The sequence below is a fragment of the Syngnathus acus genome, chromosome 8, assembly GCF_901709675.1.
Source record: "Syngnathus acus chromosome 8, fSynAcu1.2, whole genome shotgun sequence".
NCBI lineage: Eukaryota > Metazoa > Chordata > Actinopteri > Syngnathiformes > Syngnathidae > Syngnathus > Syngnathus acus.
Genome location: NC_051093.1, coordinates 4,812,291 through 4,834,219, shown reverse-complemented (window position 1 = coordinate 4,834,219; position 21,929 = coordinate 4,812,291). Strand labels below are relative to the sequence as shown.

General features: G+C 45.3%; 4 protein-coding genes and 1 long non-coding RNA gene across 7 annotated transcripts; 1 reads left to right on the top strand and 4 right to left on the bottom strand.

Annotated features, from left to right (window-relative positions):
• Positions 1 to 3,340: 3,340 nt before the first annotated feature.
• Positions 3,341 to 5,110, bottom strand: LOC119125924 (protein FAM104A). Its single transcript, XM_037256903.1, has 3 exons — positions 4,566 to 5,110; positions 4,126 to 4,240; positions 3,341 to 4,036 (listed from the first exon to the last, which is right to left on the bottom strand). The coding sequence occupies exons 1-3, from the start codon at positions 4,580 to 4,582 to the stop codon at positions 3,827 to 3,829; spliced, it is 342 nt and encodes a 113-aa protein (XP_037112798.1). The 5' UTR covers positions 4,583 to 5,110; the 3' UTR covers positions 3,341 to 3,826.
• Positions 5,111 to 5,412: 302 nt separating this feature from the next.
• LOC119125951 lies at positions 5,413 to 6,693 on the bottom strand. Its single transcript, XR_005098559.1, has 2 exons — positions 6,610 to 6,693; positions 5,413 to 6,412 (listed from the first exon to the last, which is right to left on the bottom strand). It is a non-coding gene; the product is annotated as an uncharacterized LOC119125951 (long non-coding RNA).
• On the top strand, positions 5,533 to 11,019 carry hid1a (HID1 domain containing a). Its single transcript, XM_037256747.1, has 19 exons — positions 5,533 to 5,709; positions 6,096 to 6,245; positions 6,643 to 6,813; positions 6,881 to 6,997; positions 7,422 to 7,528; positions 7,602 to 7,718; positions 7,784 to 7,988; positions 8,052 to 8,108; positions 8,182 to 8,322; positions 8,460 to 8,550; positions 8,645 to 8,796; positions 8,885 to 8,963; positions 9,058 to 9,222; positions 9,314 to 9,541; positions 9,620 to 9,756; positions 9,843 to 9,926; positions 10,006 to 10,097; positions 10,173 to 10,331; positions 10,402 to 11,019. Exons 1-19 carry the CDS (start codon positions 5,644 to 5,646, stop codon positions 10,463 to 10,465), a joined length of 2,382 nt encoding a protein of 793 aa, XP_037112642.1. The 5' UTR covers positions 5,533 to 5,643; the 3' UTR covers positions 10,466 to 11,019.
• A 167-nt stretch (positions 11,020 to 11,186) lies between these two features.
• Positions 11,187 to 14,407, bottom strand: LOC119125859 (proton channel OTOP2-like). The gene is made up of 7 exons (XM_037256785.1): positions 14,169 to 14,407; positions 13,256 to 13,647; positions 13,021 to 13,157; positions 12,857 to 12,915; positions 12,651 to 12,775; positions 11,484 to 12,262; positions 11,187 to 11,414 (listed from the first exon to the last, which is right to left on the bottom strand). Exons 1-7 carry the CDS (start codon positions 14,219 to 14,221, stop codon positions 11,244 to 11,246), a joined length of 1,716 nt encoding a protein of 571 aa, XP_037112680.1. The 5' UTR covers positions 14,222 to 14,407; the 3' UTR covers positions 11,187 to 11,243.
• Positions 14,408 to 15,170: 763 nt separating this feature from the next.
• Positions 15,171 to 20,746, bottom strand: ush1ga (Usher syndrome 1Ga (autosomal recessive)). 3 transcript variants are annotated; one of them, XM_037256817.1, is made up of 4 exons: positions 20,294 to 20,744; positions 16,678 to 17,086; positions 15,749 to 16,539; positions 15,171 to 15,665 (listed from the first exon to the last, which is right to left on the bottom strand). In XM_037256817.1, the coding sequence occupies exons 1-4, from the start codon at positions 20,455 to 20,457 to the stop codon at positions 15,662 to 15,664; spliced, it is 1,368 nt and encodes a 455-aa protein (XP_037112712.1). In that variant the 5' UTR covers positions 20,458 to 20,744; the 3' UTR covers positions 15,171 to 15,661. The 3 variants fall into 3 exon arrangements, with proteins under 3 accessions (XP_037112712.1, XP_037112710.1, XP_037112711.1); XM_037256815.1 differs by having other exon boundaries at positions 16,633 to 17,086; positions 20,294 to 20,720; XM_037256816.1 differs by lacking the exon at positions 15,171 to 15,665 and having other exon boundaries at positions 15,745 to 16,539; positions 16,633 to 17,086; positions 20,294 to 20,746.
• Positions 20,747 to 21,929: the final 1,183 nt, after the last annotated feature.

Genomic DNA, 21,929 nt, shown 5'->3' with positions numbered 1-21,929 from the left:
ATTGTTATATAACCTCTGAAGGAAAAAGAAGATAACATCGCCACACACTTTATTGCACCTCCATTTCTTTGGCGGCGAATCTAAACGCTCTGCTTCAGTGGCTCTAAGTAGCTTGGGCATAGATTTGGTGAGGGCCCATGTTTTATTAATTTGCAGATGAGCTCAGCTATTGATGGGCGCTGGCCGCCCATGGGTTCAATTAGGATAATACGGGGAGATGGGCAGATTATGGGCAGCTATTTAAGTGGAAGTGTATCTCTTCCTGACAGTTATAGTCCGAATGCAACAAATTGCACCTTGGTGACTACGAGAGGCGCCGAGCCCCAGGTTCGCACTCGCCGTCAGTCGAAAGCGAGGTAGAAACCATGTCCGTTGTAGTAGCCACGACTGAGCAGTAGGTGGTAGCACAGGGTCAAGGGGCTTCCAGATTGCCAGAAAATACAACGATGTCGTAATAGAAGAAGCTAGGGCCTTATTGTTGGTATGCGAGTGTCCCGCTTGAAATAGCGCCCTTCTGTTCCAACAGCTCCAAAAGCGAGTCACGTTTTTAGGGACAGGAGCCAACGCCGGCCGTAAAACTCTGCGACGCGAGGCACAAAAAGACTGCGCTCAGCCTTTCTTTCAGGCTTCTGGGGGCGAACGTTTATGATGATCGATAGAGGCCTTGACTGTGGCTCGGCCGCGCAATGAAAACAGTCTACTGTACATTGTCTCCGGAGCACATTGTGTGAAATTGAATGGGAGGCGGAGGTTGGAGGAAGGGGGAGGGGGGGACAAGCCGTAAAGTGGAAGCGGAGACACTGACCCGAGCATGCCAAGCCTGTCGGTTATCTCAGCGCTGCCTTCGAAACACTGGCTGGCTCGAGGGAGGCCAGTCGACCGTTTTGCTTGGGGGGGCGGGGGTATCAGCTATGTGTTTAGGCTACTCTGTGCTGAGATTAGCCAGCTCTCATTGCCAGCGAGCAGGATTGTCAGGGCCAGCGTCGACTGATTTGTACACAAGTGGAGAAGGTCCTCGAACTTTTACGCTCGTCGTAAGAGCCGTAAGAACCTTTTTATCGACTATAACTGCGCCCTCAACCATACGGCGAGTTGCACTTTTACGACTTTTCAAACAGGTGAATGTCGACATTTGAAGTGGTGCAGAGCTCAAGTAGTACTTTTAGAAGCACTTGAGCTCCAAAAGTGAGTTATAACCATTTATTGCGGGATTAGTGGTCAATTTTAAAAATGTAAAAGAAAAAAAAGAGATGTTTTCATTTCCAGTCGAAGCTAGCGAAGCAAAGCTAATCACCATGCTAATTCTCTACTCACGCATTTTTCGAATAGAAGTATGAAAACTGTTGCCTTGCCTTTCAAGTCCACCTCTTCAATGTCGTCCTGCAAAATACTTCCCACATTGAACCCTCAATCTTGTTGTCCAACTGCCGTGCCCCTGACCTTTTCCTGTGCCAGCCAGGACGGGGCAGTAGGGCACCGCTAATTTGCACGCTGGGTCATTAATTCTTCGCATGGGGGGCGAGCCTTCTCGTCTGATACCGAGGCAAAAAAAAAAATGGCGGCGGGGAGGAGGCAAAGCAGATGTTTGGCTTGGCGTCGGGACCTCATGGACGCCAAAGCCAACGGGCGCCTCATGCCAGGCAACAGCTGCCCAAACACGTTCTGGCAAAGAGGAGCTCGGATTTAGCTCGCTCCTGCTTTCCATCGTGTTCACCGTGACATTTTGGTTATATTCAAACCACCAAAGGCCCCGTTTCTGCGAGGAAACTTGAAAGGGAGGCTAGAGACGATTCGCAGAGCTTTCAAGTTGAAGGTGAAAGCAGACGCTGATGAATAGAAGAATTTTGTTGTCGTCGCCCAGATCTTCTCGCCTTTGAGGAGCGATTAGGATCCGAGCCCAAAGGACACGGCCAAATAGAAAGGAGACACGACTAACCCGTTTATGTTTTTTGCGCTTGTTGTTTCTGCTGGCCACAGTAAAAATATAACAATATATGCGCATACATAGACCCCGGAACCCGGACAGTTCATTTAACTCTCTCCTGCCTCCTCGCTCAACTGATTTGAGTCATTCATCATCGCCCAGCTTCATATCTGTGTGCTGCATAGAAAGTACGTATGGATAGAGAGAGGGAGAGAAATGATCTCCTACAAGACTTTCACACAGATCCTCCTGAATTAGTTTACAGGAGGGAGCATGTGCTGCCCTCTACTGAGCTTTTTGAGCACTTTTTGTAATATTGTACCCCCTTCTTCAATTTTTATATACAAGGATGGATTGATTATTTATTTTGTATAATTTGTTTGTAATCTTGTGTGTTATTGTGTGACATTTTACATTGGGCTAATGTCACGTAAAAATATATTTTACATGACAAAACAATAGTTAACTACACACAATTACAACATACAAATATATATTATAAGCATAAAGGTTGTCTTGAAGAAAACAAAATCAAAATTGTAACCAAATGTTATAAGAATTTTTTTAAAAAATTTTTATAGAAATTGCATGTTGTATTTTTTTCAACATTAATATATTCTTGATGACACTGAAGTTGGAATTTTTGGAGGTGTAAGAAAAAAATCATACCATCCCATTAAAAAGAAATAATTAAACCATGATGGCATATTTAAATCTTACAACGTACTATAAGTTTGATCGATATGGGTTATTGCAGTATATAAAAGTGTTTCCTGCTTCAAATGACATCGTAGCAATTAGCACGTATTTCCCCAAAAAACAACAAGCACCAATGCGAGTGAATATGTGACCGTAATAAAACGAATCCATCTCCAGTACAGTAACACCGTCATGAATCAGAGAAATGCCTCGCGCCGAATTACCATCGCCTCATTTGTCATCTCTAATTAAGCATCAATCATGACTAACTGACTAATAGGGACCGGTTGTGGCTGAGGGGGTAACCATGGCGACGCGGGTCACACTAATGCGCGTGATCTGTTATTGTGCGTGTGAGACAAGGACGTGCGGTGTGCTAATTAAAGAAGTCTTTGGCTGCTCACAGGTCAGAGCTCATTAGTAAGGGACTCAATGCACACCCGCTTGTTCATTAAGAGCCAGAATGCGAGGATCAAAGTTCCTGCTTAGACTTATGATGTCGGGAAATTTTTTTTTAAATAGTCAGGTCTATAAATAACGGGGCATGGACACAATTTTGGTTCCTGCTTGTTCTGACTTCAGTGCGATAAATATACACTTATTGATTCATATGGCTATGAATAACATTCCACTAATTTCCCTTTAGTTGCTTTCATTTTGTGTTTTTTTATTGACATAATCTAGTGGTTGTAGATGACCAAACAAAAGATACTTAAAAAAAAAAACTTTTACTTTGAAATCATTTACAATAACAGTGGCAATCAATGTCATTCATGTACACAACTAAAATCATGAAGAAGAGAAAAATGCTGTTCAAAAAAAGGCTGAGCCTCCGCCCCCCCCGGCTCTTCGGATGGACAGTGGACATACCAGGCACAAATACACATGGAGGGGCTGCTGTGCTGTGCATTTTGTTTAGTAGTCGTTCTCTTCACTGAACAGAAAGGACAAGCTAAAATCAGCCGCTCTGGAGATGAGTGTTTTGGATCTAACTAGAAAGGGGAAAAGGACAGAAAAGTTCACAACCACGACCTCCCTGAGACTGCAGAACCACCCACACATCCTAAACAAGTCAAAGCGACTGGTCCTAAACTCGTCATTTTGGCAGCTCCCGTCCAATTTTAGCATTAGTTTGGTCCCAGTTCTTAAATTATTGCTGATAATTTTCCCCTCCCTGATAGCTGACTAGCAAATATCACAAGGTCACAGCTGCGTCTCTCGCGTTTGGCAGCGGCTGAGCAAGCTCTGGAAGTGCGCCTCCCTCAGAATGCGGTTGATAAGCAGATAAGAGGCGGCCGAGTCGCATGATTCGCCGGAGCTGAGGGGGCTGCAAGGGCCCGCGGCGCAGCGGCTACCGCTGGAGCTGCCAGATGCGTGCTCTGGGCTGCTGAGGCTGCTGGAGCTGTTGGACCACTGAAACAATAAAGCACCTTGTCAATTGAAATGAGCCACTCACAAATGTGTCTGGGCAAGCTGTAAAACAGACATATTTTTATTTTTACCTCCGAGTCCCAGGCATCTCGTCCCAGCTCGGGGGAAAGCGGGTGAGCTTGGTTCGGCCTTTTGGCTTGAGGAACCAGGTGACCACTCTCATCACCACCACTGTGTTGCCTTTTCCTGTGTGGCAAACATACATTAGCAATTGTATAAACACAATAACTATAAATGTAACAGATTGAAGACATCAACATCAGCTTTATGGTGCCACATCATTTGTGCAGAACTAAAATATTACATATGGTCCTCCATTTCCTACCCTTAAAATATCATAAGCTCCTTTACAGATGCCACATCTGTGTATATCTGTGTATATCTCAGAAAAGGAAATGTTCACGTTGATTGTGCTCTTTTTCTTATCGCTTTCTTATCAATGCTAACACGCATCCACAGCCTGTTATCACTGCCAGATGGTTATTGTTTGAGAGATGAACGAATCACTCACCTGCTTTCAGTCAACATGTGATGACCACAAATATCAATGTAGATGAAGTCCTTCAAGAATTTCCCTCTATGTCCAACAATCGCGCTAGCGGGTAGCTTGCATTTGGCAGCTATTAGCAAGCTTAACTAACTGGGCGGCTAATTGGGGTTTATGTGATGAAATTAGCCATTGCTACAAGTGAGAAAATCATACACGTTATATGTGTGTTATATGAAAATTTCGCAGATACTTTACTTTCACATAATAGCCAAATGGTGTCTCCTAAAGTGTATAAGCCCTCTTTCTTGGTCGTCACTCACAAGCTAACAGCGTTAGCCTTTATGCTGATAAGCGAAAAGTAGCCACCTGAAGTTCGTCGTTTAAAACACGCGTTAATTATCTTTCCTCATACCGATGCAATCTCCACACATGATAAACTCCGAACTCATTGAAAAAAAACTTGTAGTTTTAAAATCCATCGGCTAAAAAAACGAAGTTTATCTACCATGACCAGCCGCTGCGCCTGTGTTTACATCGTACTGCGCCTGCGCGGAGACCTTTACTGACGCGTTTACGTCATGTTGTATAAATATAAACTCCTTTTGGTGTCCTTCCATTTTGGGTCATTTAAAGAAATATATGACAGAAAACAAAAACATCACTGTGATTGTTAATTTAAAAAAACATGTTTGGTATGTTTGCTTTACCGTTCAAAAAGTATGACGGAGTAAAATGTATCCAAAAGATGTCGCTGTTTACAAAGGCATCCACGTTAAACGCAGCCGTGGCTCTTCTACTCATTTTATTACTTATATATAAACAGTTCATCTTAACAATACATATTGAACCACCCTAGTTTTAAAAGAAATACTGCCGTTAACATTTATTGCAAATGAGTGAACATCTCAAAACAATTCTCTTTTTGACGTCAGTCAAAACCAGGAAGTGAATAACCAATGGCGTGAAAACACAGCGAAACAGAACCCCGCCCCTTTCTCCTATGACTCAAGCCAAAGGACGGAGGGGAGATTAACAAGAACCCTCAGCGGCATCGGCGCCACTCTTGTTATATAATTGATTAAAATATAGAAATTCAACAATGGGGAGTACCGATTCAAAACTGAGCTTCAGGAAAGCAGTAATTCAGCTGACAACCAAAACGCAGGTTAGATCCTATTGTTGCAAATGTAAGCGACGATAATCAGACGGCGCGTTCACAGCAGTCAGTCCTCTTGCTGCATTTAACCATGTTAAATAATCATTCGGCGTTTCTTCGTGATCGCAGTCGCCGAAATGGAAAGACGCCACGTTAGCAGGATGCACATATGTCATAGCTGTCATACCAAAAAAAATGTTTTTACAAAATGATGGCTAAATCAAAGCTGCATGGTGTTGACATGGATGCGGCAGCAGGTGCATGCTGTTTACATTGTCGTCATCACTCACTGAGCAGGCGACACAATAGACTCACACAATGATGCTTCCGATGTACTGCAAGCAATGCCGCATCGATTTCTACATTTTTCTTGAACATTTATGCATGTTTTACAGCCGGTGGAAGCCACAGATGATGCCTTCTGGGACCAATTCTGGGCGGACAGCACCACCACAGTCCAGGATGTCTTTGCACTGGTTCCAGCTGCCGAGATCAGGGCTCTACGAGAGGAGTCCCCCTCCAATTTAGCCACGCTCTGCTATAAGGTAAACACTGTAAACATTCGGATTGCTGCCTTTGCTGAACTTTTTGGAAAGTGCGTCACGGACCAGTGCTTCCGAACAATGTCCCGCTCTCAGATGTGGAAAGAAACGAGTCGCCTCCCTTCCCCCAGCTTTCTTTTCCACTTCCTGGCTCCTGCCTGAGGGTCGCCCTGAGAAAAACACTCTTAATGCTTTTACAAAGAATTGATTGATCAGACAAACTCCCCATTTACTCATAAAGAGGCCCCGACGTTTATGATCTTTCTGGTGGATGTAGTCCATTAAAGTAAAAGATGAATATGTGGTCTGATAAAACAATAGATATGTTTTTTTAAATAGTATGTTCTTAGAGTCATTAATTCTCTACCCTAAACTTGAGTTTTGTGGCGCTTGTCCTCAGGCTGTGGAGAAACTGGTGCAGGGCGCCGACTCGGGCTGCCCCAGCGAGAGGGAGAAGCAAGTGGTCCTCAACTCCACTCGTATCCTGACCCGCATCCTCCCCTACATCTTTGAGGACCAAGACTGGAGGGGTTTCTTCTGGTCCACCGTGCCCGGTGCTGGCCGAGCAGGGGTGAGTGGCAAAAAAAAAAAGTTGTTGTGACTGACGGACCAATCTGCTATTTTTTTCTTTTCTTCAGGGAGAGGAGCTGGATGACGACGAAGGCGCTCGCCCCCTGGCCGAGTCGCTCCTCCTGGCCATCGCCGACTTGCTCTTCTGTCCTGACTTCACCGTGCACAGCCACAAAAGAGGCCCGGTAAGAACGACCCAGATCAGATTTGGGTGTATTTTTATTATTTCTCCTCAGTGTTTCCTCCTTCCTGCTGCAAATCCACCCCACTAAACCTGTCGCCCAAGTTGCTTTGAAAAATCAAAACCGAGCGTGATGACATTGTCAGTCATAACAGGAAGAGCGCTTTACAGCTAATGGGACCGAAAGGAATGTCGTAGCTCTGACTCATTGACTTAAAACTCCATGCGTGTTGAGCCAAGTACAACTAAAAAGCTGTCATTTCAGTTGTGAGAAATATTGTGTAATTGACACAAAGAGCTGCAAGTCACACTTTGATTGGCTAGATTGAATGAGATTTTTTTTCCCCAACCTTCCTTTTATAAAAATGGAAATGAGTCAAAACATATTTTGAGCCATTCCACGGACGATACAGTTTTGTGTGTTGTAGGACTCTGTGGAGAACATGCACTCCATAGACAGCTGCGAGTACATCTGGGAAGCGGGAGTAGGCTTCGCGCAGTCCCCCCCTCTCAACTACATCCACGATTTGAATCGGTGAGTTTCCGACTCTTTCCCTCATCTTGCCCGGCTTTTGACTCCTCATCGTTTGGATCGGATGCCGGGCCAGCACGGAGCTGCTTAGGTTGCTGCTCACTTGCTTCTCCGAGGTCATGTATCTGCCAGCCTCGACCGACAACCACGTTCTCAACCCCTGGGTGACCTTCTTCTGCTCCACTGAGAATCGGTAAGCCGACGTTTGTCCTCGTGATTATATGAAAGAGGCGGGCCGAGCACGCTGTTTCTTTTCAGGCACGCTTTGCCGCTGTTCACCTCGCTGCTCAACGTGGTGAGCGCCTACGACCCGGTGGGCTACGGCATCCCGTACAACCACCTGCTCTTCTCCGACTACCGGGAGCAGCTGGTGGAGCAGGCCGTGCAGATCCTCATTGTGACCCTGGAGCACGACGGAGGGCCTTCCCACTGCCCGTCGTCTCCCAGCATGGAGGAGCACGAGGTTTGCTAACCGCCACCACTTTGGATGATTCACTTGAATAATCCTCCCTTTCTCTCTACCCAGTCTACCGGCCCCGAAAACCTTTTTGTGAATTATTTGTCGAGGATTCACAGAGAGGAGGTAGGGCCCTGACGACAGCGGTGAGTTAACATGAAGATTTTCTCCCTGAAGCTTTTGTTTGTGTTCCATCCAGGATTTTGACTTTGTACTAAAAGGGTTGGCCCGTCTCCTCACCAACCCTTTGACTCAAACGTACCTGCCCAATTCCACCAAAAAAATCCAGTTCCACCAGGAGCTCCTGGTACTCTTCTGGAAGCTCTGCGACTTCAATAAGGTAGTCGAGCACCCACAGTTCAACATGTTAAAACTAGATTCATTTCCAAATTCTAGTACAAATTATGCAAATGATCATTTTATGCAAGTTGAGCAACGTTAAATAAAATTCATCCCAATTTTGTGTTCCCGTGGCAGAAATTCCTCTTTTTCGTCCTCAAGAGTAGCGACGTACTGGATATCCTGGTTCCAATCCTTTTTTACCTTAACGATGCTAGAGCCGACCAGTGTAAGTCGTCTTATGTTTGCTCACCCCACCCGTAAAAAAAATATTACCAGGAAAATCCTGACTGACGCATTTGTTTGTGTGTGTGTGTGGGCAGCCCGTGTGGGCCTCATGCACATCGGCGTGTTCATCCTCCTGCTGCTGAGCGGCGAGAGGAACTTTGGCGTTCGCCTGAACAAACCCTACGCTCTCCACGTGCCCATGGACATCCCGGTGTTCACGGGCACTCACGCCGACTTGCTGATTGTGGTGAGCGGGCCGACCGCGTCGCCATGGAGACCGGCCGACCTTTTTCCCGGTGAGAGCTGACCAGCTGTCGCTCTGTTTGCTTTTGCAGGTCTTCCACAAGATTATCACCACGGGCCACCAACGTTTGCAACCTCTCTTTGACTGCCTGCTCACCATTGTTGTCAACGGTGATTCATTCGCTTCATTTTTATGGGTTTAATAGTCCTCCCTATTAAAATAGTTTGAATTGTTGGTTTTTTTTTAACCATATTTTTCTCTCAGTGTCCCCATATTTGAAAAGTCTGTCCATGGTAGCGGCCAATAAGCTGCTCCACCTGCTGGAGGCTTTCTCCACCAGCTGGTTCCTGTTTTCTGCCGTCCAGAACCACCATCTTGCCTTTTTCCTCCTGGAGGCGTTCAATAACATCATCCAGTATCAGTTTGATGGTAGGAGACGCTTCTAATTTTGTTATGGTCATACGTCAATTGCTTCGAGATGTGATTAATCATTAATGTGATCCCCCCCCCCCCTCCCCAGGGAACTGTAACCTGGTGTACGCCATCATCCGCAAGCGTAATATTTTCCACCAGCTGGCTAATCTTCCGTCAGACCCGGCCACCATTCAGAAGGCCCTGCAGCGAAAGAGGAAAACGCCCGACGTTATCTCCCGCACCAGCTCGCAGGAGACCGTCTCCATGGAAGGTTCCCGACCCGCCGTGCCTGCAGAACCTGGCACCCTCAAGGCCAGCCTGGTCGCCATACCTGGTACATCTACTTTTTATTATTATTATTATCATCAATCAAGAAGTGGACATGGTAAGGAGCTAATTTATTTCTTTACAGGCATTGACAAACTGACCGAGAAGTCTCAGGTGTCTGAGGATGGCACCATGGTGTCTGTCCCCAAGATGCAGCACTCAGCGCAGATTGCAGCCGGCGGGACCAGCGACACTGAATCCAACTCGGGCAAAGACAATGAAGTCAGTGTGTTTCTGTTCTTCTGCCTTAGGGGCAACAATCCAAGGAGCTCAAAGAAAATTACATGTGTAATTCTTCCTTCCCACAGGATGTTTTCTATACTGAGGCCGAAATGGAGAGAAGTCGTTTGTCAAGTAGTTCAGCATCAAATTGGGTTCCCACACCAGACTGGGTGAGTCGATTCACCTTCTGTTCATAATAAGAGCTTACCTGAACACAAAAGCATTTCACTCTGGTCTTGTCCTTTCCAGGTCCTGTCCTGGAAGTGTAAACTTCCCTTGCAGACTATCATGCGTCTGCTGCAGGTGTTGGTTCCACAGGTGGAGAAGATCTGCATCGACAAGTACGCGTGTGTTGGATCAGATGTCTTTGTCCGTCTTTCCGTGCGCGCTAAATCTTCCCGTTAATGTCCCGGCAGGGGTTTGACGGACGAATCGGAAATCTTGAAGTTCCTCCAGCACGGCACATTAGTTGGCCTGCTGCCCGTGCCTCACCCCATCCTCATCCGGAAGTACCAGGCCAACGCGGGCACGGCCATGTGGTTTCGCACCTACATGTGGGGTGTGGTCTACTTGCGGTGAGTATCCCCCACGATAATTAACTGTGATTTGATTCTAATTGTGCTATTTTGTCCCCGCCCCCTCCAGTAACGTGGACCCTCCCATCTGGTATGACACGGATGTGCGCCTCTTTGAGATTCAGAAGATGTAGACGGCAGAGCGGATAGCCGACCACGTTAACGCAGCATTCTCATAATCCTTACGAAGCATGTCAAACGTTTCTTTATCGCGTATCAATATTGTCCATAGGCAATTTGTTACATGTCGTTTTGACCTGTGCAGCTGCTTTTAGTCTAAAAAAAAAAATAATCAGGTCAAGTCTGACTCAGAAGGCGGTTTGGTCAAAGGGACACGGGTAAGTTTTTCTTTTTGCCGTTGTGGCGTGAGAGCTTTAGCCTCCAATTTGGGGATGCGCGTTGGTAATGCACTGGGATGCTTGTTTGACACCTCATAATTATTCCAAACATGAATCCCCAGCCATGCCAATTGCCACAAAAAGGTGAATTTTTTTTTTTTGCGGGAGCTGTTTGACATGCCCAAAGTGAATTTAACTTGCACCTTTATGTATCAGTACAAACTAGACTGGATTGTTTAATTTCTATCGTTGCTTGTTTAAAAATGTATTTACCTTAAATTATTCTAAATACATATCGCGATGTGAAATGTGTGGATACTAATGCAGTAATTAAATATTTTGAGACAGAACATCTGATACCGTGCTTTAACCAGTGCTTTTTATTTTTTGACCAGAAGATGGCACTGTTTCCCTCCCTTGATGCTGAAGATTGGGGCAATGAAGAAAAGAAATTGATAGCCTGTCAACATTTTCACTTTGAAGAGAATTCTGAGATTAATTTCATGTTCCAGTTTTTTTGCTAAAAAATATTTTATTTATTACAAAAACTTGTGCAGATACAGACAGGCGAGAACTATGAAATAATATACACCTCGAAGAGACTGGCCACTGAGTGCATGCGGTAGAAGATTCCAAAAGGCAGTCCGATGTTGACTATGGCCGGCCACATGCTGAACTTGTAAAACTTCATCTCCACCGTGTGGTTGAACTGAGGTCGAGCTCCAAAGGCAGGCATGATCCACAGCTGTCGAGGCAACAACAAACAGGATTAAAACTAGGAACTCCATTATGGTTAAAATTGTGCTGAACTTACAATAATGTTGGCGAGCATTAGAAAGGCACACACTTCCTTCAGCACTCTCCTCTTCCAGTTTGGCCGCACGGGCGGCGTCAGCCCGCACCTCGAATTTTGCCGGTTGGTGACGCCGCTGCCCTCGGCGTGCAGGGTGTCTTCCTGCATGGTGTGGAAGGGCTTACGGTAGAGGCCCTCGATGATGAAGTAGTTTTGCAGGCACAGTTGCACCACCATGAGGACAGCCCACGACAAGTTGACAGCATCCAGGAGGTCCTGAGCCCCCGTGGCTGCCACCGCCACAGCGGAGAAGTAGCTGATAATCAACTGGCCCATTGAGGCCCCCACCAGGAGTTGCACGTCCAGGCTGCGGGCGGGGTTCTGCTCAGAGATGTGTTCGCGGTGGTCCAGTCGGTAGATGACGCAGCCCACCGCGGTGGAGACGCACATGAGGCTCACAATCACTATGTTTATGACGAAATGGATGAGCAGGGCATTGCGGTGCATGGCCTCGTCTTCCAGTGTGATCTCCACTTCGTACACGGCGAAGGTCACCAGGCCCACCACCACGACCAGGAGCCCCAGCACGGGGCCCACGCGGACCTCCTTGGGACGGAACTTTGCCCTGCAGTGGCCCTGGTTGTCCGCCAGGCGGCCCACGTTCTTCCACATGACGTAAGCCATGGCCGAAGCAAAGAGGCTGTACTCGATGTTGAAGGGGTACAGGTAGTAGAAGGCCTCCTTGAAGGCGCTGCACGCTGAGTGACTGCAGCTGCACTTGGCCTCTTGGTTGTAACTGTCTGTCATGGAGAGAACAGATACAACACATGAACGGAAACTAGTTTACAAGATGCGGCAGCATTTAATTATTTAATTCATTTAGGGTGCTGCTGTTTTGGTTGGCAACAGAGTTCATTGTATGTTTATTTTATGCATACCAAGGGGATTGTAGTTAATGAAAATGGAGGAAATATTCAAATTAAAAGTGGAAAAATATTTCACGAAATAGAATGCTTTAAAAAAAAAACGTTCTCGCACTATAATGACAAATGTTTTCTTAAAATTGTATTAATGTCCTTAAGTTTCCTGAAAAGTGCTTGACCTGAAATGTATTGTGATTCACATCTTGTATTTGAGTAGGGGCGAGCCACTTAAGAAAGCAAACTGACGACCTCATGCGTCCAATACCTCTGTACATCTTGGACGGGAAGCTGACATTCAGATAAGGGGCATCCATTTGGTGAAGGGACTCCTCGGTGACGCTCGCCATCCACACCACCAGGTTAGTAGAGAGCATTAGCATGAGGCCGCACCTGGCAAGAGGGGGAAAGACTACTGACAAATGAGTCAATAGACCACATTGGAGGGGAATTCTGCGAGAATGCCGTTTGTACCGTGTCACACTTGTGTGGAACTGCACGCAGTCCTTTGCGTGGACCCACAGGAAATAAGTCTAAGCGGAAAAAATAATCAACCAGTCAGACCGGTCTGCCTACCTGTTATGGATTACAATTTGTTCGAGCATCAGGAAGTATTCCATTTAAAAAAAGTAGACCACCTGGGTGATTAAGAACACTGCTTGCACGGCAGGGAAGGCCACTTTGACGGCAGAGTCGCAGTGCAGGTAGCCGATGTAGTTGGCCATTTTGAAGATATCCATGAGCAGACTCAGCAGGCCAAAAAGCATAAGTCCACCTAGAGGGGGAAAAAAAAACCAATTGAGGCATTTAAATAATTAAACTCAATCATGAAAATCTATGAGGTGAGTAGTGAATGATCCCCATCGCTGTTACCTCGGAGCCACACCGGCCCGGCATGGCTGTCAAGAGTCATTAGGTTTTCGTTCTTGCGGTAGGTGACAGTGACGTACAAGAGCATCCAAAGCATTGTGAGGGCGAGGAGGACGATGAGGAAGATCTGGCGGTGCACGGTTGTGACGGCCACGCTGTTGATGGCGCTGCTGCTAACCAGCACGCAGCCCAGAATGAGGACGTTGATGCACACGATGACAGACAGAAGCCAGGCGCCATCGTGGTGGGTGCGTTGCGCCGGCGCCTCCACATGGTGTGCGTACTCCGGGGCCACCTCCACGTCACGCAGGTGCTGGATGTTTTCCATCTGGGCAGCTGTTTCGATGTTGGATGAGTGGCCATCTGTGTCGCTGTTTGGGGTCTTCCTGCATGCACTTATTAGAAAGAGGAACGTTTTTTTGTTTACAGAGGATACCTGAAGTTACATTCCTTAGTATGCCATCTCTGGTAATTCACCAGAAATGTTCCACCCCTTTTGCAACTTCACAAACAAGAAAGTTAGGCTCTTTCGTCATACGACCACCCCCCGCCCTTTCTGATTCAGGACAAATGTTGGGAACAATGTAGTCCAAGGTTTCCATTTTTGTTGTATTCACTGAGGGCCAATAAACCAGAAATGAATACCCAATGTAAATACAGTGTTCAATGTCACCTTTGAAATTTTAACACTTTATTGAGCCAAATTTAAATTAACTGGTGCAAAAATTGGCAAAGTACATCAGTAACTAAATTGAGACAAACAAAATTTTACTGTGCAGCAATTTTTTTTGACGTTTTCTCAAATGTAATTTTTCTCAAAACACCAACCCTGCCCAGTTTGGGATGAACTGTTTACAAATTCGACCTATCGCCATTTGGTCCATTACAGTTTTTTTGCATTCATGTGTTGCCTTACCTTGTGAACAATAAGTTGCATGTCCTTAGCATCTTTTGTGCCACAGTTCTCATTATGTCTTTCACACAATAGACAATAAACACTGACGTCAATTGTTAGACAGGCGCCACACTTTTTTTTTACTTAAAAACTCAAATAAAATTGTGTAATTTGACAGGTCTCAAAGGGTAACGCAAGCAATATAAAGAGAAGGGAAGGCCGAAATGTCTTCGCCCGTCCGTCCAGCCTCGGAGCTCGATACGACCACCAGGTGAGATTGGTTTATATTTATTACGTGTCGTCACTTCCAGTGAGATACAAATGCATGTTTTATTTTTAGATTGTCATGTATTACATTCAATCTATCATCTTGCTACCAATACGCGTCAAATAAATATACATAGTAATTTTATTTTAATTTCTCAACATTTTGTTGTATCAAGCTAGCAGTGGTCCATGGTCCCGACATACGCGGGTTCCAGGTTACGAACTGCGCCTGTCAAAACGCGTCATCAGTATGCACGCGCAATCGCCGCCTGTCATTTGATTTGATTTATATTACTGTGGTCTCGTGTTTTTTCCATATATGAATATTTAGCCTATGACTAGTGTTGTGGTGGCGTCAGTTACTAATCGTTTTATTCTTAACGAAGCGAGTGTGACGTCACACTCCTGCAGGTCAGTGCCAGGCGAGTTATGTAATTGGGGGGATTAGATGAATTACGCAATGTCAAAGGTTGACAGTGTACACAGATTTTGAGTATCCTTTGTTTTGGCGGAGGGTTGGTACCATCGCAACTGAAAGAAAATAAATTATTTGATATCTGGATCGGCACCAAATTCCAATGGGTTATTCCTTGCATAAATTTCTACTCATGGAAACAAACAAACAAATCACAATGTGATTGTAATGATGGGAGGAAAAAAACAGATAATAAATCAAACACTTTAAAATCCTGCAAAAATGACAACATAGTTACTCTGCAAATGAAAGTGCAAATGCTGAGAAAGTGTAAGCAAACATGAAGTCCAGCGCATTTATTGCATAATATAAACCAAATTATAACACATTAACACTGTGCGGAGAAAAGTACACAGAGACAATAAAATCCTTCAAAGATATCGTTATGACTGACATTATCTACATAAATATTGACTCGACATGCACTACACAGCGTGTGCAATTACAACAAATGATGATAAGCGAGTATTGTAAAAGTGTCAAGGCTCGAGTTCACACATAACTGCAAGTATGCAGTTGTCTGGCCTGCAAATACGAGGCCGAATAAATTGTGATTTTGCATTAATAACATCGAGGGGCATGCTCCAAAAATATGCATGTAAAGTGTGCAAAAGACAACATGAGAGTCTCGGTCAACCCCACGGGGGCAAACGTGTCCGATCACACGACAAGTTTGTTCAACCACTTTGAATCTTGACATGGATCCTCTCCATGGTAGAGGTAGATGGTTTAGTCGTCTCTCTTTGCAGTGATGCTCCCACCTCCGCTTCAATCATCTGTACAACACGATGGGGGAGAAAAAAAACATGTAAGGAGAAGAAGCTGCTATATAGGAAATGGAGGAATGAGAACTACTCACAGTTCAGTGTCATCAATGCACTCGGGGTCCTCTATGGTCTCAAGGCGTCTCTGACAGGCATCTAAGATCTTTTTCCTGGGTCCTAAAGGGATGTGGATGCTCCTGAGATCCTGGTCAGAGCAGAGCAGCAGTGCTTGTAGGTCGATCTTTTCCCTCCTAAATATGGACAAGAACTCGCTCATGCCGTGCGTGGCCAAGAAGACCTCCAAAGGGCTGGTGAGGGCCTCATTGTCGTCATCCAGTCCCAATTCCACCTCCTCCCAAGGAAGTTCCTCCAGGTTCCTCTCCTGCAGGCTGCGAGCGCTTCCGATGCTGTCCTCGTCCAGACTGGGACGAGGGTGCAGTCTGCCGCGGAAATGCACAGAGTGACCCGAGCCCTCGGTTCCGTCCGGATCGCCCATGTCAAACATCCCCCCGCTCACATAGTTCCTCCTGAAGACCATGGTGCCCAGACCGGGCCGGTTGAACAGGGAATCGTGTCCCGAGTCCGTGCTGACCTCCGAGTGATCGGCGTTGATTCCGTGGAGGTCCGGCTCGCTGATGGCACGTGAAATGGTGTCGTCGTGATCTCGGGAGAACATGTCGCGGATGTTGCGGCGGCCGTAATCCTTAGGGTTGACGTATGTTCCGGGTTTGAGGAACATGACGTCGTTGCCCAGTTGGAGTCCAGAGAGGGAGCGCACGCTCTTCCTCCCGTCCTCGTAGATTTTAAAGGTCCCGTCTCCTTGTTTCCTTTTCTCCAGCTTCTTCTGGATTTTTGTCTTCCCTCGGTTTGTGGCTTGAAGAGTAGCCTGGTAGAAACAAAGCAGAGATTCAATGACGTACATTGGAACGCTCGTTGAGTCATTGCTAATATTCGCCGCACGGTTTTAAACGAAAACAACCTGCGAATATGGCACACCGACGGCGGCCTCGTCCAAGTTGCGCACCTTGTGGCTAACCGAGCCGCTGCTGTAACTGGAAAAACTCATAACATCCGACACGGATGCCTCTGGCGCCTCCTTGTGGTACTTCTTCTCCATGCGCTTATGGTGCTTCTTCTGCATCTTGGCGCAATCTTTGATGCGCTGCTCGGCGTCTCGAAACGCCCGCTCCTTCAGCTTGTTGACCAGCTTGGGGTTGAGCCCCATTTGCTTGGAAGCGATGGAGTCCAGGTAGCGAACACAGTCCATGTGGTTCTTGGTGGCGGCCATGTTGAGTGGCGTGTGGTAGTCATTATCAAGGCACCAGATGTTGGCGCCGAACGTCACCAGGAAGAAAAGGCAGTTGTGGTGACCGTTGGCAGCGGCGAGGTGGAGAGGCGTGTTGCCCCAGATGTCACACTTGTCAGGGTTCCCTCTGTGAAACACAACGGGGTTCAATTGCTTATGGTAACACTTTTTGAAAAACACGTCGGCCTTTTTTCAAAACATGGCGGCACCCTCGGTTTTGAGTTCCCAGCAAACCTTGTTGTCACCTCCTTGAGAGTCACACAGCGGCTGCAATTCGATCTACGGCTTGTCGCCGCTACTGCTCGGCCACCCCGGCTCGTGTTACACGCCGGCCTTTCAAAAAGGTTTCAGTCGGCTCCCACCGCATAATTGTGCATGGCGGATGATCTCAGACGCATTCCTCAAGTCTAATCATGACTGGTAGCACAATGTGCATCTTTCACATCCTGTAGCGCGAGCTTTAAAGAATGTGTCGTTAATTTGTCTGCTATTTTTCTCGTACTAGTAATCGAAAGTGCCGAGTGGACGCCGAATGGGTAATTTGTGTGGTTGCATCAAAAGATTTTCCCATTTTTCCCTATTGTTACACACCTTCAATTAAGAAACCTGTGAACTCATTTAAATATCGGAAAATGTATAAATGTGCTTTTCAGGTGACATCATGCTGCTTTAAGTTCTAGGCTGCGTACTTAAATGATGTGCCACAAGGTTCAAACAAATCATCAACAGGCTATAAATAAACATTAAAAGATGACGTGATTATCTATGTTAAAATTGTATTTGAAGTCATTTATGATATTCTCAGTTCGGATTACATAACGTAAGGAATGGCGATAGCTTTATGCGTGCTAATTTATGTGCCGTCGTTGAAAATGCTGAATACGAGAGGGTCGTCCGTTTGTTTACCCCTCGAGTGTCTTTTATCTCATTACGGAACGTTTGCTTTACATAACGGCCGTTTGCCGAGCATCGTTATCATTCAATGGCAGTTATTTATGTTAGCACATGATGTATCATTCGAGGGATACTATGTCCTTACAGGCCTGCGGGGACGGTTGTTTGCACAGATTCCGTGGGAATTGGTAGATTTTGTTTTGTTCAGCAGACTACTCGTATCATCGTCTGATTTCTTGTGTTTGATCACGAGATGTGGTAAAGATTTGTAATTTTCTAATATGACAGCCTCACAGGACATGAATTATTTGTTCATGTGACACAGGCTTTAATTAAGGCGGCTTCATAATAGGCCCATTTTTCTGACTTGCAGGCGAAACAGGTCAGCCGTTAACGATGAGCCTGTTTTGTACTTTACCATCCTAGCGGTGCCTCACGCTTTTGTGCTTCCACTAAAAGTCGGCCCATTTTCTGATTTTTTCCCCCTTGGTCACAATTTTGTTTAAACAGCTCCGACAAACAGGATGTTTATGTAAAAGGCCAACACAAATGTCGCCGTGCCGCTTTATCTTCTAAACGGACGATCCACTGCTTATTTTATCAAGTGCGATCTTTTGTGATAACAGCCACGTTATAAAAGTCACAATGATGGCCGCCGGCTCTTGTTAAAGTGTCACACCAACGGCATCCATAACAGTGCGACCATTTAGGGAGGCGCCGTAATTCACATGCTTTTTACGGGCCCCAACGTGGACGTTCCGGCGAGCGCGCAGTAAAATATTGAAGAGGGAACGCATGGCTGAAGAGCATTTAATGAAATGCGATAACTCGCACATGACCTTGAACGCCGTGACGGCGTAGTGACATTTCAGAGTCGTCATTAAACCACCCTGCCGGGCGTTAAAGATAACTAAGTATCTTCTGCCTTTGTGTATTGCTCACAATCGAGGGTAGTGCAGTCGGACACATCTTTGTGCTCAAGGGCAGCAAGATTTTTCAAAACAGGTGGGCCAGGTCATTTGTAGATTCAGTAGAAAATTAATAAAGGTGGATGTTCCTTACGTGGGCAGTAGCGGGCAGGCTAATTTATACATATTGTATATTACACTAATGACTGCTCAGTTAGCTGTAGTAATATTAATCATTTTCTGGAGAGGAGCTAAATTAAACTGCTTGTCCACGTAAGTTGCTGCACCATTGGTGTTCAAATCAATGCAACATCAATGCTAGCTTCGTTAGGCCGTCTATCGCGTCTTAATGTGTCCAAGTTGGGAAACCAAGGATGATTTACAAGTTCAACAACTCATTAAAAATAACTGCTTAAAACGTTTATCTCAATAATCGACTATTTATTTGAAAAATAACCTCATAACCTATTCTGATTGTTACGTATACGTGTAAAATTAGCAATAAAATAGGTGTGTGAAATGCATATGACTAATATATTTTATTTTGTTATTTATAAATATATTTTAACTAATTGATTCTAGGGTGGAAAAAAAGTCAATCTGTATGTTTGATGGACAGTTATTTAGTTCAATTATCAGTTATCCAATTATTATTTGCTATTTAAATGTAAAATCCAGGTTAGAATAAACTCTTAAATTCATAGAAAGTCTTCCCACCCCCGAACAAAGGCTCATGTTTTTTTAAAACAGTCACCAAACAAGAAATTCTGCCTGGTTGTTGCTGCTTCCAGTCATTTGCTGGCGCCACGTCTAGGACCTTCCGCATCTTTGTCTTCCTCTAATGTCATACAATATACACCATGTGCACCTTCACCTAGCAGACTTTGGGGTTGGTCAAATACAAGCAAGAGCATTCTCAAATGAGAGATTGAATGTTGTCCATTAAAAATGATAAAAAAATAAATACATAAAATAGTAGCAAAGTCGCATATTAAATAAATCTCATTTAAGGTTATCCAATAGATGGATTCATTTTTTCATCACAAACTGGTGACTTTTCCATAAATGGTTATTTGAATCATTTTCATACCAATTGATTTCATCATAATTGAATCATCTTTCCCCACCTACGCCTTACCTTTTCACCAACAAACAATTCCCATTGTTTAAGTTTTGTTGTGAAGTCGTACTAATTAACAAATAAATAATACAATTATTAACAATGGGGCAATTGTGTGATAGAGGCTTTCACGGATTTTACAAGCTGCACGAGACATTCTCACCATTTAAGGTTTGTGTGTGTTTAGGAGGTTTGTTCAAATATAAAAACGAATCTGCTTTGTGATTGCATCGCAGACACGTATTTCTTATATTTTGCTTAACTTTTTTAATAAATGGCTAAAACTGAAAGTACATAGAAACAATTACGCAACTACAACCCCTTAACACCTGTCTGGAATTGCTTTGCCACGTAAGTGTAGGTGTGCCCGATGAGGTGGCTTTCGGGAGTTTTTTGTTTTTTTTGTACCCACCCCCTCGCTACGATGAGCCGCAGAGCCTCCAGGTTCCCGTGGTAGGCCGCCCATAGCGTCGGTGTCATGCCATCCTCATCGGGCGCGTTGAGGTCCTTGCGTGTGGCCTCCCTCAGCAGGTCCAGGTAGCCGTCCCGGGCCGCCTTGTGGTACCTGTCATTCATGGCGACCCGTTAGTCCGTCCTGGCTCGTTTGGCTTCATCGACACTTCCAGTAACGCCAGTAACACCAGTAAAGCGGCACCTCCGCTAACGCCGTAGTCCTCGTCGTTAACCTCATAGCGGAGTTGCCGAGTCGCCCTCCCACCCACCCGCCGCACCGGAGCGTCGGTCAGTCGGTCGGTGTCCGGACTCTCCCGAGTCCCGAAGACTTGTGCGCGTCGCTGGTATCCAGGGAGGCGACGACGCGGTCGCTCATCGCTCAGGCAGCCTAGACACTGCTCCCCCGTGGCCGATCTGCTCCTAAACACGCACACATGAGGGACCCTCACGAGTACTCCAAATATAATGAGCAAATACTACCACCATCATTACGACTGTTTCTATGATTACATCTTTGTTATTACTACTGGTACCACCAAAATAACTACGACTGCTGCAACCGAAAAATTATAGCAGCAACATTTCTACGTACTGTTCTTTTGGTATTGATTTTTGCCCACTGTTTTTTTTCTGAATAGATTTTGATGATCAGGCTTTATTGGCAAAACGTTCCCTGACCTATTGACTGACTGGAAGGTGGAAATTTTGGGCCTTGTTCAAACCTGTTGGTGTTGAAGTCTCACTTCACTGGAAGCATATATGCATGACCTAAATGAACTTCCTCATTGGAACAGGTTGAGATTATTTTAAGCCTGATGTGTCTGATTACAACCACAGGCGCATACAAGGAAGGTTCTACGTTTTATACGGGCTGTTGCAATGTTTAAAATGCGCTCCACCTGCCTCCACCTTGACAAGCATCTTGCATGGCAACTAATAAAAAAAAAAAAAGTATATTAAAAAAATGGTTGCATCCGAGTTCTCACACGGGACTCAATTGAAACCTGCATGACAATGCACAGAAATAGACAAAATAGGAGCCTTGAATAGCATTAAAAACCTGAAAGTATTCATTTCAAGCATCAAATCAAAGATAGGCAAATGTACTTGCTTCTCACGCCTATTCAGTGAATTTCCATCATGCTGAAATTGTGACAGTCAAGTCAAAGTTGGCTTTACCGGTCCTGCAAATGAGAAAATTCGGATGTTCATAATGTAAAATGTACATAAAGGTCAACTGTCAAGAAATTATATACAAACAGAACATTTGATGTGTGTTATGAGGAGGAACCGGTTTCAGTGTGCGATGGGAATTAGGGGAAAAAAAGGTATTACCGGGAATCAGGTTTTGAACTTTAGTGGAATATTTTGAGCAAAACAGGCCTTGTTTGGCCACAATATGTTTTGCGGCTCACGACAGATTTATTGACCTTTATGGCTCCTCCAGCTGTTTGGGTGCTTATAAAAAGGGGAATGGACACCTCTGCATCCCACACTTGCGGTCCAGTTAGCCTACAGGTAAGTTCCCAACCTCCACATTCTCTTTTTTGGGGGTATTTTGAATGAATGCATGCTATTGGTGAGAGTTAACAATG

Coding starts and splice junctions, on each gene's coding strand:
- LOC119125924 (XM_037256903.1), bottom strand. Junction 4,037..4,125: donor GAGATGCCTGGGACTCGGAG/GTAAAAATAAAA, acceptor TTATTGTTTCAG/TGGTCCAACAGCTCCAGCAG.
- hid1a (XM_037256747.1), top strand. CDS start 5,644: ATGGGGAGTACCGATTCAAAACTGAGCTTCAGGAAAGCAGTAATTCAG. Junction 7,989..8,051: donor CCAGCATGGAGGAGCACGAG/GTTTGCTAACCG, acceptor CTCTCTACCCAG/TCTACCGGCCCCGAAAACCT. Junction 8,964..9,057: donor GCTCACCATTGTTGTCAACG/GTGATTCATTCG, acceptor TTTTTCTCTCAG/TGTCCCCATATTTGAAAAGT.
- LOC119125859 (XM_037256785.1), bottom strand. CDS start 14,221: ATGAGAACTGTGGCACAAAAGATGCTAAGGACATGCAACTTATTGTTC. Junction 12,776..12,856: donor TTCCACACAAGTGTGACACG/GTACAAACGGCA, acceptor CCCTCTTGCCAG/GTGCGGCCTCATGCTAATGC. Junction 12,263..12,650: donor CCCGTCCAAGATGTACAGAG/GTATTGGACGCA, acceptor TCTCCATGACAG/ACAGTTACAACCAAGAGGCC.
- ush1ga (XM_037256816.1), bottom strand. CDS start 20,457: ATGAATGACAGGTACCACAAGGCGGCCCGGGACGGCTACCTGGACCTG. Junction 17,087..20,293: donor CGGCTCATCGTAGCGAGGGG/GTGGGTACAAAA, acceptor TGTGTTTCACAG/AGGGAACCCTGACAAGTGTG. Junction 16,540..16,632: donor TCGGTGTGCCATATTCGCAG/GTTGTTTTCGTT, acceptor TGTTTCTACCAG/GCTACTCTTCAAGCCACAAA.